At 50.5% G+C, this 12,675-nt stretch overlaps 1 protein-coding gene across 1 annotated transcript in view; it reads right to left on the bottom strand.

Moving 5' to 3' along the window:
* The window catches only part of DHX37 (DEAH-box helicase 37), a 30,635-nt gene extending 19,826 nt beyond the window's left edge, over nt 1-10,809 (bottom strand). The window contains exons 1-4 of the mRNA XM_027125111.1: nt 10,608-10,809; nt 6,736-6,905; nt 3,793-3,905; nt 1,888-2,218 (exon numbers count right to left, since the gene is read on the bottom strand). Of these exons, the coding sequence (XP_026980912.1) occupies nt 1,888-2,218; nt 3,793-3,905; nt 6,736-6,905; nt 10,608-10,713 (720 nt within the window). The 5' untranslated portion in view covers nt 10,714-10,809. The remainder of the gene's footprint in view (nt 1-1,887; nt 2,219-3,792; nt 3,906-6,735; nt 6,906-10,607) is intronic.
* Between the last annotated feature and the right edge of the window lie 1,866 nt (nt 10,810-12,675).

Below are 12,675 nucleotides of genomic sequence, written 5' to 3' on the forward strand. Positions count from 1 at the left end.
GCAGAGAAGCCCCTCTGGGCACAAGGAGCTCTTGCCTGCTGCTGGGGGGAGACTACACTTACGGCACAATCACTTCGGCAAACAACCGGGTGCTAATTTTACCAAAATCGAGAATGTGAGATACAGCGATTCCTCTCCTAGGTACTCACACGTGGGTGCGCGTGCACACACACATACACATGCTCACACAAGTATTACACAGTGAGGGAGAAGTTTCATGAACCCCTGCTTGCCCTTGTTATATGTGAAGCATGCTAGCACGCTAATTTTAAACATTCTGTTCTCTATCTCTATTCCATTCCATTGGTTTAAAAAAAAAAAAAGGTGCGGCCATCTCATGACTCCACAATGGCTGTGACTTCCAGTTTGTAAACGCTGCTCCCCCCCCAATTTTTGTACCTGTGGCTTTGAGAAAAAGGCAAGAATGTTTAAATCAGCAGTGAAGATGGTAGCAAAAAGCTAAAACCACCCAAATGCCCAGCCAGAGAAGGGCACTTAAAATGGGCTCTATTCACGCAACGTAATGCTCTATAGCAGTGAAAACAAAACAAAACAAAACAAAACCCAAACGGACCTTGGTGACGCACAACTACACAGATAAACACATCTCAGGAACACCATGCCGACTAACAAATAAGCAAAGTGCTGAAAAATATATACGATGTGAGGCCGCTTATAAAAACAGGCAAACCTAGGCTTAAAAACATGCACGTGGAAAAGCCACAGAGAAAGGCAGGGGATGAACCCCAGGGGGCACCAGGGACACTGGAGGGCGGAGCCCGGGTTCCCGAATGGCCGTGTGGAGCAAAATCTCACACCCCAGCTCGCAGAGGACGGCATTGGGCTCTGACGTCACCTACAAGGAAACCTTTGTGGCGTGAAGCCAGCGGCACATCAGGGTCTGTGAGAGCAGTCAGCTCACCCTAATCGCTTATATATGAGCACACAAAGTACCCGTGACTGAAATCACCTCATTCCCACAATCCAATCTGTGGTTTTAAACAGCTGCTCCAAGACCCAGGAACCCTCTGCCTCAGGCCTTTGCTCATGCACTTCTCGGTGTGGGACGGCCCCCATGCTCTCATCTGGTCCCTGAGCTCTCGACCCGGATGCCTTCCCTGATGAAGCCAGGCCCTCCTGTGATCCCCCCTCATGGTATCCGATCTTGCCCTCCGTGGCTCCTGTCCCATGTGTGGTCGACCTCGGTCTCCCTTGCTGGACCGAGAGCTCCGAGACTGCAGATCGCTCCACCTCCTGTGCTGGCCCACAGCACGTGCTCCGTGGAAACGTGTGGACGGAACCACCACCCGTGACGGGCCAGACCCTGCGGCACCACCAGCCTCACGGCTCCCCAAGTGCGTTCCTTCACCTCGGGATTCACCTCCCTGAATCTTGTTGTCATGACAACCCAGTGAGACCCTCATTTTACCAGACAAGGATACGAAGTGTAGAGAGCCGGAGTCCCTGTGAGTAGACGGGTACCCCCATGCTACGGACGAAAACGAGGCCCAGAATGAGCTGGAAGGTGGGGGCACCAGCACTCCGTTCCAGGTCAACTGACTCCAGAGCCCAAACTCTTGTCCCAGTGAGCAGATGCCTGGACCAGGACCTGTGGTCAGAGGCTGAAGGTGACGGTGACCAGACGATGATAAGGGCAGTGGACACCCATCTCAGCAGCCCCGACCACGTGCCGGGCACCCGCTCGTCAGCCCTACAACAACCCTGCAAGGTGGGTACAGCTATCCCCCTTTTCCAGGCAAGGAAACTGAGGCACAGAAGGCAATGCAACCTGCTCAGATCCTGGGATGCCCTCTCTCTGCACCCTCAGCCCCCTCACAGCACTGACCTGAGCACCTAAGCCCTTAATCAAACACCAGAGAGGCCAACCTGCATTTCAGGGGAGCGGTTCACGGGGACGAAGACGGCGGGCTTCGCCGGGGGCCTGGCCAGGGCAGAGGCTGCCGCAGGAGGAGCTGGTGGAGGGAGACCGCTGGGCACTGGGCTCTGGCCCCTGGCCCCGGGCGGAGCTGGTGGCAGATGCGCTGGGGACGACCCTGCACCGGCCTCTGCCGGCTCGTCCACTGGGGTCTCCTCGGGTCCAGACTCCGCTGAGGACTCAGACTCCTCCTCTTCTGCCTCCTGGTGGTGGCGCTTCCGGTGGGCCCCGCTGAGGCTGCTGACCTTCTCCAGACCCTGGGCTGCCACGCTGTCAGGCTTCCTGCCGGGAGAGCCAGAAGTCAGAGCCTAGGACGGGCCAGTCAACCTGAGGCAGCCCTGGGTTGCTGCAGGCTCCTCAGAGGCCAGGACGCAAAGGCCACGCCCCTCCCTGCCGCAGGGCCTTTGCACCCGCTGTCCATGCTCCCTGAAGACAACCGCTCCCTTACTTGATTCCAAGGACGCCTCTCAGGAGGACTCTCCCTTACCGTGTAGCCTCAATCACCTCTCCCACCCCCTCCATCCCCTTCCACCTGCTCTTTTCTGCTTAGTGCTCACCAGCACTAAATATATATGTATTCACTGGACCACTGCCCATCTCCCCACCATAGAATGTGAGCTTCTGAAGGGAAGAAATTTAACTTTTGTGAACCGCTCTATTCCTAGGGCCCACAGGAGAGCCTGAGATGCAGTCTGCACTTGATAGGCAGTCGTTGAATGCACAGGGCCAGTACTGGACATGCGCAGAGAGGGCCGGGTGTGAGAGCAGCGGGCGGGGCGGGGGCTGCGGGAGCACACGGGCCCCATCCAGCGCCGGCGGCTCTGTGCGAAGGCCAGCGGGTGCGGCCACATCATCCACTGGTCAAGACCAGGGGGGACCCTGGATTTTAATGTGAAATCTCCTAATTCTTAAACGTTGACTGTTGAATAGCATCTTCCCAAAATTCATGGCCACCCAGAATGTGACCTTATTTGGAAACAGGGTCTTCAGGATGTCATTAAGATGAGGTCATACTAGATTAGGATGGGCCCTAAATCCAATGACTGGTGTCCTTATAAGGAAACAGAGACCCAGGGGACTTCCTTGGTGGCCCAGTGGTTAAGACTCCATGCTCCCAATGCAGGGGGCATGGGTTCAATCTCTGGTCGGGGAGCTAGGATCCCGCATGCTGCGTGGCCAGAATAAAACAAAAAGAAAACAGAGACCCAGACACAGACAGAAGGCCATGGAAGACACACAGAGGATGCCACGTGACGACGAGGCCGAGACTGCGGTGACGTGTTTACCAGCCACGGAGCGCCCAGGATGGCTGGCATCACCAGAAGCTGGGGGAGAGGCTGGAACAGATTCTCTGGCCTCCAGCAGGAACCAACCCCACCAACACCTTGACTTTGGACTTCTGGCAGTCAGAACCACAAGAATAAATTCCTCTTGTTTCAAGGTCCCCAGTTTGTGGTGACCTGTTACCACAGCCCTAGGAGACTCATACATGTGCAAAAGATCCGAATGTCTAATGATGCTACGTGACCCAAACAAACCTGCTAATGGGCCAAATCAAATCCTTGACCTCCTTGATGACAACTTCTAGCCTACTCGTCCCTGCAAAAGCTGGAAGGACCTGTAAGGCAGGACTCAGCGCTGCAGGAAAACGCCAGCATCCTGGAGTAAGAACTTTGCCATCCTGTGCACGGTAGGATAGTTTGCATTATCTGAGGCCTCTACCCATCTGAGGCATTTTAGCACACGCGTCATTGCAAATGTATTTTCTCATAACCCCAGAAGACGCCATGACCCTTGAGCCCCCCTGGGAGCCCTGGCGGGAAGGACGGGCTTCAGGGAGGAGCAACCCGACTCACTCTTTGGTGCGGTACATGCGGTCCCCAGTGCCCAGTTTGGATGTGGTGTAAAACAGTCTCATCTCAGCTTCCGAAACCTGGACTTCGCTCAATTTCTGGAGCATCTCTGCTCGCTGGGGAAGGAAATGAGTGTGTTACACATTTGGCATCATGATCCCCTCTTCAGAAGGGAAGCTGAGACTCTAAATAAAATTCCAGCATCACTAACACCTACAGTCTTTTTTAAACCAAAGGTCAAACTGCAATTACCATCCTTCATGGAGTTCTTAACGCCGACAGACGCGTGAGCTTAGGGTGGCTTTCTGCCCCCTTACGGAGTCTGAGGTTGGATAAACAAGGCTCTCTTTGCACCACAGTGTGTCGTAAGGGAAGATCATCGACTATCCAGATGCCCATCAACGGGAGACGGAATAAGTAAAGTAGGGCCCATTTGTATAACGCAAGACTTCCCGCAGTTAGTACAAGGGAAGAAGAGCTGAGTGTGTGACAGGAAGTGGTCCCCACTCTGCCTTGAATAAAGCAGTGAGCGGGGGTGGGTCCAGTTGGTTCCTTTCCCCGGGTGAGCAATTCATGAGTGTTTGTTTTGTTATTCTTGAAATTACAGATATTTTATATCTGCTTTTATACGTGTTCATGTATATATATATATATATATATATATATACACACACACACACACACACACACACATACATTTCATAATCGATAAAAAACAACGTACAGAACAGCAAGAAAAGATGCTCACAGCATTCAAATAGGACACACGCACAGGACAGTGAGGCTCCCCTGCATGAAGGGCTCCAGGGACCAAGCGTCAGAGCTGCTAACGGGAGGCCTGTGTGTCCCCTGGTGGACACAGCACGCCGTGTGGTCACTGTGCCAGAAAGACTAACGAGAGAGACTCTCCTGAAGCCTCTAGATCAGGGCTTCTCAGTCTTCACACTACTGGCATTTGGGGCCGGATCATTTTTTTGATGTTATGAGCACTGCAGGCTGTTTAACAGCATCCCAGACCTCTACCCCCCAGATGCCAGTAGCGTCCCCCAAATCGTCACAACCCCAAATATGTCCAGATTTGGCCAAATGTTCCCGGGAGGGGGGGCGCAAAGCGGTCCCAGTTGAGAGTCACTGCCCCAGACCCAAATACCAATTTATAGGAAATTCGGAGGGTGGAAGACCCTCCGTTTATATCAGAGATTAAAAGTTTTTAATCCAGACCGTGGGAAAGTCTCTGAGACAAACAAACCAATCTCTCCAACAAATATAAGGAGAAAAGACAAGAGATGCGGGTGGAGAGCATCTATGAAACAATTAGAAATTTGACTATTTACTGGATATCTAATGGTATTTTGAAAAAATTTAGACATGCTAATGGCATTGTGGTAATTTGAAACGGTCCTTATTTTAGAGATGCAAACTGAAATATTCAGGGATATGTATATGGGTTGAATGGTGGCCCTCTGAAAACATATATCCATGTCCCAGAATTGGATCTTATTCAGAAAAAGGGCCTTTTTAAGTTAAGGGTAATTAGCTTAAGGATCTCAAGATGAAATCCTGAATTATCCAGGTGAGTCCTAAATTCAAAGACAAGTGTCCTTGGGACTTCCCTGGCGGTCCAGTGGTTAAGACCCTGCGCTTCCACTGCAGGCGGCACAGGTTCCATCCCTGGTCAGGAACTAAGATCCTGCATGCCACATGGTGCAGCCAAAACATTTTTTTTAAAAAAAGAAGGGCTTCCCTGGTGGCGCAGTGGTTGAGAGTCCGCCTGATGCAGGGGACACGGGTTCGTGCCCCGGTCCGGGAAGATCCCACATGCCGCGGAGTGGCTGGGCCCGTGAGCCATGGCCACTGAGCCTGCGCGTCCGGAGCCTGTGCTCCGCAACGGGAGAGGCCACAGCAGTGAGAGGCCCGCGTACCGCCAAAAACAAAACAAAACAAAACAGAAAAACAAACAGAAAAAACAAAAAAAATAAAGAAAAAGAAAAAGACAAGTGTCCTTATCAGAGATACACAGAGGAGGGACACACAGGGGAGCAGCCCACATAAAGACAGAGGCAGAGACTGGAGCAATGTGGCCATGAGCCGAGGAAACCTGGAGCCACAGGAGCTGGAAGAGGCCAGGTGGGACCGTCCCCTGGAGACTTCAGAAGGGGCACGGCCCTGCTGACACCTCGATTTCAGGCTTCTGGCTTCCAGATCACTGAGAGAACACATTTCCACTGTTTTAAGCCACCCAGTTTGTGGTCACTTGTCAAGGCAGCCACAGAAACTAGTACAGATTGATGCTGCCTGGGCTCTGACCCAGGGGGTGGGAAAGTGACTGGCCGTGGAGATGACCAAGGTTGACCATGAGCCTGACAACCGTTGGAGCTGATGACAGGTACACTGGAGTCCATGACACTGTTGTCCCTACCTTTATATATGTTTGAATTTCTCATTACAAAATTTTCTCCTTAAAAAAATATTAAGCAAAAAAGGTTAAAATTCTCCAGAATGAAGTTAAAAAATAAACAACAAAATGAATGAGGGGGGAAAATAAAAAGTGAGCATGTTGATCGACCAACTCCTGGTTCAACAATCATGTGGCCTCCACAAAGCTGGACCTGTCCCAGACTGACAGATACCCAAGTAGCACATCCCCCAAGGACTGGAAAGGTTCTGGATCTGTGTGTCCCATATGGGGCACTAGTCACACGTGGCTATTTGCATTTAAGTTAATTAAAACCAAATCACATTAAAAATCCAATTCCTCGGCCACACTGGCCACATCTCAAGCGCTCAACAGCCACATGTGGCTGGTGACCACTGTACTGGACATTGCAGACACAGAACTTGTCCCTCCTTCTGGAAAGTTCTATCCGACAGTCCAGCCACAGGGATCACGTCGGGGGTCACAGACACCCCGACCCATCCCTCACCGTGCAGACAGAGTGTGCATACCTGGCGCTTCTTCTCCTTCTGGTCTAAGATTCTCTGCAGCATCTTCCGCTCTTTCTTGGTCAGGGGTTTCTTCTCCTTCTTGGACAGGGGAGGGGCTTTGGTCTTCTTCTTCTTCTTGCCGGGCAGGACGAGCGCGTTGCTTGCATCGACTCCTTTCAACGTGCCCTTATCTGAAAAGACACGCTTGCCTGACCCACAGCCCTGGAGGATAGAAAGCGCGGACGCCTGCGAGTCTCAAGATGCTGCGTTAACGCCGTTTTCCTCTGGGCTGACCCTCCTGCCCACAGTGAGAGCCACCCGGGCACCCGCATAGGAACGGGGGCGCAGGCCCGTCACACCTTCATTCCACCGGTCCACCCAGCACCTGCCACGGGTCAGCCGTCCTCGCGTTGCGGGGAGAGGGATGGGGGTGCAGCAAGAGGGAACAGGCTGCAACAGCGCCTCCCTCCCAGCTGGGCCCTGTGTTCAGCGGGGCCATCTTTATAATAAACCATCTTTACAATAACTCTGAAAGACGCTCTCTCACACGTGTACAGTGGACTGAGTACCAAGCTTGCGTCACATCTATTTTTAAATGGTGGAGTCTGGGACATACCTGGTGGTCCAGTGGTTAGGACTCCGCGTTTCCACCACCAGCGGCACGGGTTCAATGCCTGGTCAGGGAACTAAGATCCCAAAAGCCAATCCCAAATCAGGCGATTTGCTTCAACCTACTGCAGCACCATGGGGAGGAGGGGGCTTGCGGAGCACCTATTTCTGCCTGACACCCAACGCTGGAGTCCCCGTACAGGCAGTGTCTGACTTTTATTAACTGCTCAGGCTTTGTACAACTTTATGACATTACCAAGTGTAGGAGAGATTGTGTGCTCCTCAGTAAGAAGAATGAGACTATTTTAAGCAATGCAAGCCATCCATTCTGCAGTTCTCAAACAAATTAAAAGCAGGGGGAGAAAAAGAAAAGAGTGTATAGCAGCATTTTCCAAAGGCTCCAAATCGTGTGACATGGTGACAGCTAAAGGAGTGTGTGCTTGTATGCGCTTGTGTTTCAAAATCTCTCGGTTTTAATTTCTAATACGGTAAGTATCGACAGACACAACCCACACTAACAAAAGCACTTTGGGGTCCTCAATTTTTAGGAATGTACAACGGTTCTTGGTGCAAAAAATTTGAGAACCACTGTGCTATAGAAAAAAAGGGGGCGGGGGAGATGTGTTAAAAATAAAAATAAGAAAAAGGGTGATATTGGATCAGGGAAAGCTCTTTGAAGAAGGTAACCTGCTTTATATTCTTGTAAGATCCCTCTGGCCCCTGAGAAAGGCAGGGATAGACAGAGATGTCTTGTTCTGGGGTGAGAAACAACTTTCCCCAAATCTTTGAGTCTAAGAGACCTCAGGTCCCTCTGCTCTCACCCAACTGTCAGTCCAGGGGTCTTCTGCCCTCTTAGAGGGGCCATCTCACTTCCTGAGCTGTCACTGCTGTTACAATGGATGACGCCCATCACAGGACAACATCACATCTCCACAGCTTGTCTTTACTTTTCAAAGCATTCTCGTTTCAGTCACAAACATAATCTCACAAAATACCACCTCCATGACTCTGAGAGCAGGTAGGATGACTGTTACTGCGGGACCCATTTGACAGCTGAGAACACTGAGGCACAGAGATGTCAGGCGACTTGCTTCAACTCCCAGCCTATCCCTGAAACTTCCAAGGAGGCAATTCGGACTCCAGATTCCCACTCTGACAATCTTTCCTATAACCCCACTGCCTTCCGGGTCCAAGAGGAGAGTGTGGAAGAAGAAGCTGATTAGCGGGTCGAGGGAAGCAGGCTTCCCCAGCGGCCCCGGCTCTCTATCCCTCCCTCCACCTCCTGAATCTAGACTCACTCTTCCCTAACACCTAAATCTGCTTGGCCCTCAGGGATCCTATACAAGCAGCTGGATGAGTCCAACTTTGAAATGTGTTCGGTCTCAGGGGCCTGCAAGACAGCTGAACCCATTCAATCACTTCTGCACAACTCTTCCCCGAAACTGGACCCATCATGGTCGCCGATGGCCTCCCCAGTGTTACATCCACGGTCCTTTCTCTCCCTGCCTGATCCCACGGCCACATTTGACACAGAGGGCAGGTCTTCCTCTTGGTCCCCGGACAACCACACTCTCCCAGGGTTCTCTTCCCACCTCACTGGACCGGACTCATTGCCTCAGCGAGCCAGTCTGGTCTTCAGACTTCAAATAAATATCATCTATACACAGATGATTCCAAACTGCTTCTCCCCTGGCCTTGCCTCTCTCAAGCGTCCGACTCAGCAGCTGCCTGCTGACCCTTCTGCTTGGGTATCTGACAGGTCCCCCAAACCACTCATGTCCAAAGCCAAGCTCCTGGCCTCCCCGCAAGCTGCCCATGCCTGCTTTCTCAGCCTCCAGCCGCACGCCTGGGATTTGTTCTTGACGTGTCCTTTGCTCTTGCGCACAGCCAGGACAAAGCTCCATCTTCCAAATACATCCTGAATCCACCACCTCTCACCATCTCTACTGCTGCCTCCCTGGTCCAAGCACCAACTCCTGCCAGAGTCAATGTACTCAGCAGCCTCCTATCAGATCGCCCAGATTCTCTGCCCTCTACTGCTTTTCCTCAACACAGCAAAGTGATGCTGTTAAAACCTAAGCCCTGGGCTTCCCTGGTGGCGCAGTGGTTGAGAATCCGTCTGCCAGTGCAGGGGACACGGGTTCGAGCTCTGGTCAGGGAAGATCCCACATGCCGCGGAGCAACTAAGCCCATGAGCCACCACTACTGAGTCTGTGCTCTAGAGCCCACGAGCCACAACTACTGAGCCCGCGTGCTGCAACTACTGAAGCCCGCACGCCTAGAGCCCGTGCTTTGCAACAAGAGAAGCCACCACAATGAGAAGCCCGCGCACCACAATGAAGAGTAGCCCCCGCTCGCCGAAACTAGAGAAAGCCTGTTTGCAGCAACGAAGACCCAACGCAGCCAAAAATAAACAAATAAATTTATTAAAAAACAAAAAAACCCTAAGCCCATCCTGTGTCCCTCCTCTGCTCTCAACTCTGCAGGGCCACCATCCTCACCATGACCCACCAGGCCCTACAAGATCCTGCACCCATTTTATTTTATTTTTTTCTGCCCCATTTAAAATTTCATCTCCACTCAGCCATTCTGACTGCCTTCAGGTCTTAAAAAAGGATTCAAGGCTTTCTCAATAGGGCCTTCCCCGCCGCCCCCCCCACCTCCATGAAACACTGCAACCTGCCCAAACACCTCTTGTGCTTTATCTCTTTAGTATGAATGTATGCAAAACGTCCTATGTATTTTGTGTTTATCTTTGCTTGTCTCTTCCCAGAAGCATCTGAACTCTGCAGGGCAGGGAGTTTCTCCCTTAATCTCCTCTTCTGTTACTCTCCTAGAATAGTGCCTGGCACACTGTGGCCATTCCTAACAAAACGGAGGAGTCTGGGCAGAAATGTTAAGCAGCCTGGAGCTAAGCAGACAGGTCTGGGCTGAAAAATACAAACTTAGGGGTCGCTGGTAGGGAGGTTATAATCGAAGCCATCAGAATGGATGGAATTACCTTGTAATTCCTTGCCCAAACTCCCCCTAAAGCTATACTTGGGCTGGATCCCACTGGAAAAAAACTCCAGGTATTGTTCCAAATTCAGTTAAAACGAAACTGTCACTATTCCCTCTTCCTTTGTATCATCTGGGAGAGGGGTGTCTCTCCGTGTCGCCCGCCCGAGTCGCGGAGGCAGGGCATAGTCCGGGAGCCCTTCGGCCCCCATTGGCCAGCCCTGCCCCGAGGCCCTGGTTGGTCCCTCCCCCGAATCCCAGCCCTCGTCCGGGGGCGCCTTACTTACCCTCCAGTTCCAGCCGCACAGGGGGCGGCTCGGGAGGGCCCTTCGAAGGGCCGGGGGCCGCCTGCTGACGCCCCTTGATGTTGTACCTCCGGCGCAGCTTCCCCATGGCGCCCGGCTCCTGTTCTGCTCCCGCAGGTCCTACGACCAGCACACTACGAAGCCCAACCCACGTGGGAACCCACCGAATGTTCCGGCCGGAAAATTTCCGGGCTGAGTTCTCGCGAGAGCTGAAACTAACGGAATCCCTGGGGGCGGGGCTGGAGGAGGGGCCACGCTGAAAGCCAGGGCCGGCGGGCGGCGGAGGCGGGACCAAGTTAGAGGAGGGACTCAGTTTAAGCCCAGGACTGTTCTCACAGAGGTTTGGTCTGAGTCTCTAAATACTAATATTAATTTGGCTATTTGGGAATGGGAGTGTTCTGTCACCTTTAAAAATATAACCCTGCCCCAATACAATCTTCTTCCCTCTCTTTTTTGCTTATCTGCATTTTCTGATATTCCTACAAGAAACAGTTGTGTAATAAAAAGGCCCTAAATATTTCCATTACAGTGACAGGTAGAACTAAAAGAAGGCATCTATTAGACAACTTTGAATTCTCATGACCACATCCCATTGTCTGTAGAGCACTGGGAAATAATGTATTTTCTGAATCCTGTATCTTGCGACTAGAACATCTATATTGTGTCTCCTTTTTTCTGTTAAAAGCATTAATTGGTTAAGGGCAAACATTTAAATTATATCACAAAAAAAGTGAAGACACTAGGCGTTATTTTAGAATTTTAGAAAGGATAAAGTTATTTTTAAGACTTATTTGGGGCTTCCCTGGGGGCGCAGTGGTTGAGAGTCCACCTGCCAATTCAGGGGACATGGGTTCGTGCCCCAGTCCGGGAAGATCCCACATGCCGTGGAGCGGCTGGGCCCCTGAGCCAACGCAGAACAAGATATGCTGCAGAGCAGGTAAGCAATAAATTGTTGTTGGTTTGAATGAATGAATGAAGAGTGTGATTAATTTGGATGAGCTCCCCTCTTCCCCCCAAAGACAAAAACAAACCCCCCTTTTGTTGCGATCATCCATTTACAATGCTTGGTGTCAGTTTATTTATCTCTTGTAAAATTAAAATACAGTGTGTGTGTGAAAAAAAAAAAGCCCCCACGAACACACAGGTGGTGCGTGAGAGGATTTACATAGTATACATATGAACATGCTTTTAATTAAGTAAAAAGGATTTGGGGGGAAAACGTTATAATGAGCAAATCAAACCTGTGTTTTCATAGGTTTTATTGCTTAGGATGATAGTGATCTACAGTTTCTTCTTTAAATATGTTTATTTAAGTAAATAAAAAGTGTGTTCATCTTCAAATTATTAGGTAGGTAATAGAACATTCTCTTATATTTTCTTCTAAAATATTATATACCAAAGTATTATCTCCAGAAGTTATAAAGAACACTTTGTAAAGCAAAAGGAGAAAAGGCAAATACACAACAGCATGGATCTCATTAATATAATGTTGAACAAAAGAAGCCAATCACAAAAGATCATACTTTATGATCCAATTCACATAAAGTTCAAAAACAGGCAAAATGAATCCCCTAAATTTTGGAGGGGGCATAGCGAATGGGAGAGGGCAAAGGGAGCCGTTTTGCAAAGCTGGTAATGTTCCTTTTTAAACCTGGGTGCTGGTCACCTTGTGTGTCATTTAAATTCATGGAGAGGCACCTTATGATCTGTGTATTTTTCTGTTGGTATGCTATACTTCAATATAAAAAAAAGTTTCCTTTAAAAAAAAAAAGTATAAGGCCAGTGAATATATAAAAACCTCACCAGGAATCTAGAAAAATGTAAGTTCAAAAAAAGGCAATTTTTCACTCTTTGGGTTGACAAAAGTTAAGTTTTATTTTCCTGGTGGTCTCAAAAAATGTCTGGTTAGACATGGTTTGATTTAGGATGCAAACAAGGCCCCTCACTGTTGTGGCCTCTCCCGTTGCGGAGCACAGGCTCCGGACGCACAGGCCCAGCGGCCATGGCTCACGGACCCAGCTGCTCCGCGGCATGTGGGGTCTTCCCGGAC

The sequence above is a fragment of the Aethalodelphis obliquidens genome, unplaced genomic scaffold (assembly GCF_003676395.1).
Source record: "Aethalodelphis obliquidens isolate GAN/ISIS:26980383/991018 unplaced genomic scaffold, ASM367639v1 scaffold28, whole genome shotgun sequence".
In the NCBI taxonomy this organism is placed as follows: Eukaryota; Metazoa; Chordata; class Mammalia; order Artiodactyla; family Delphinidae; genus Aethalodelphis; species Aethalodelphis obliquidens.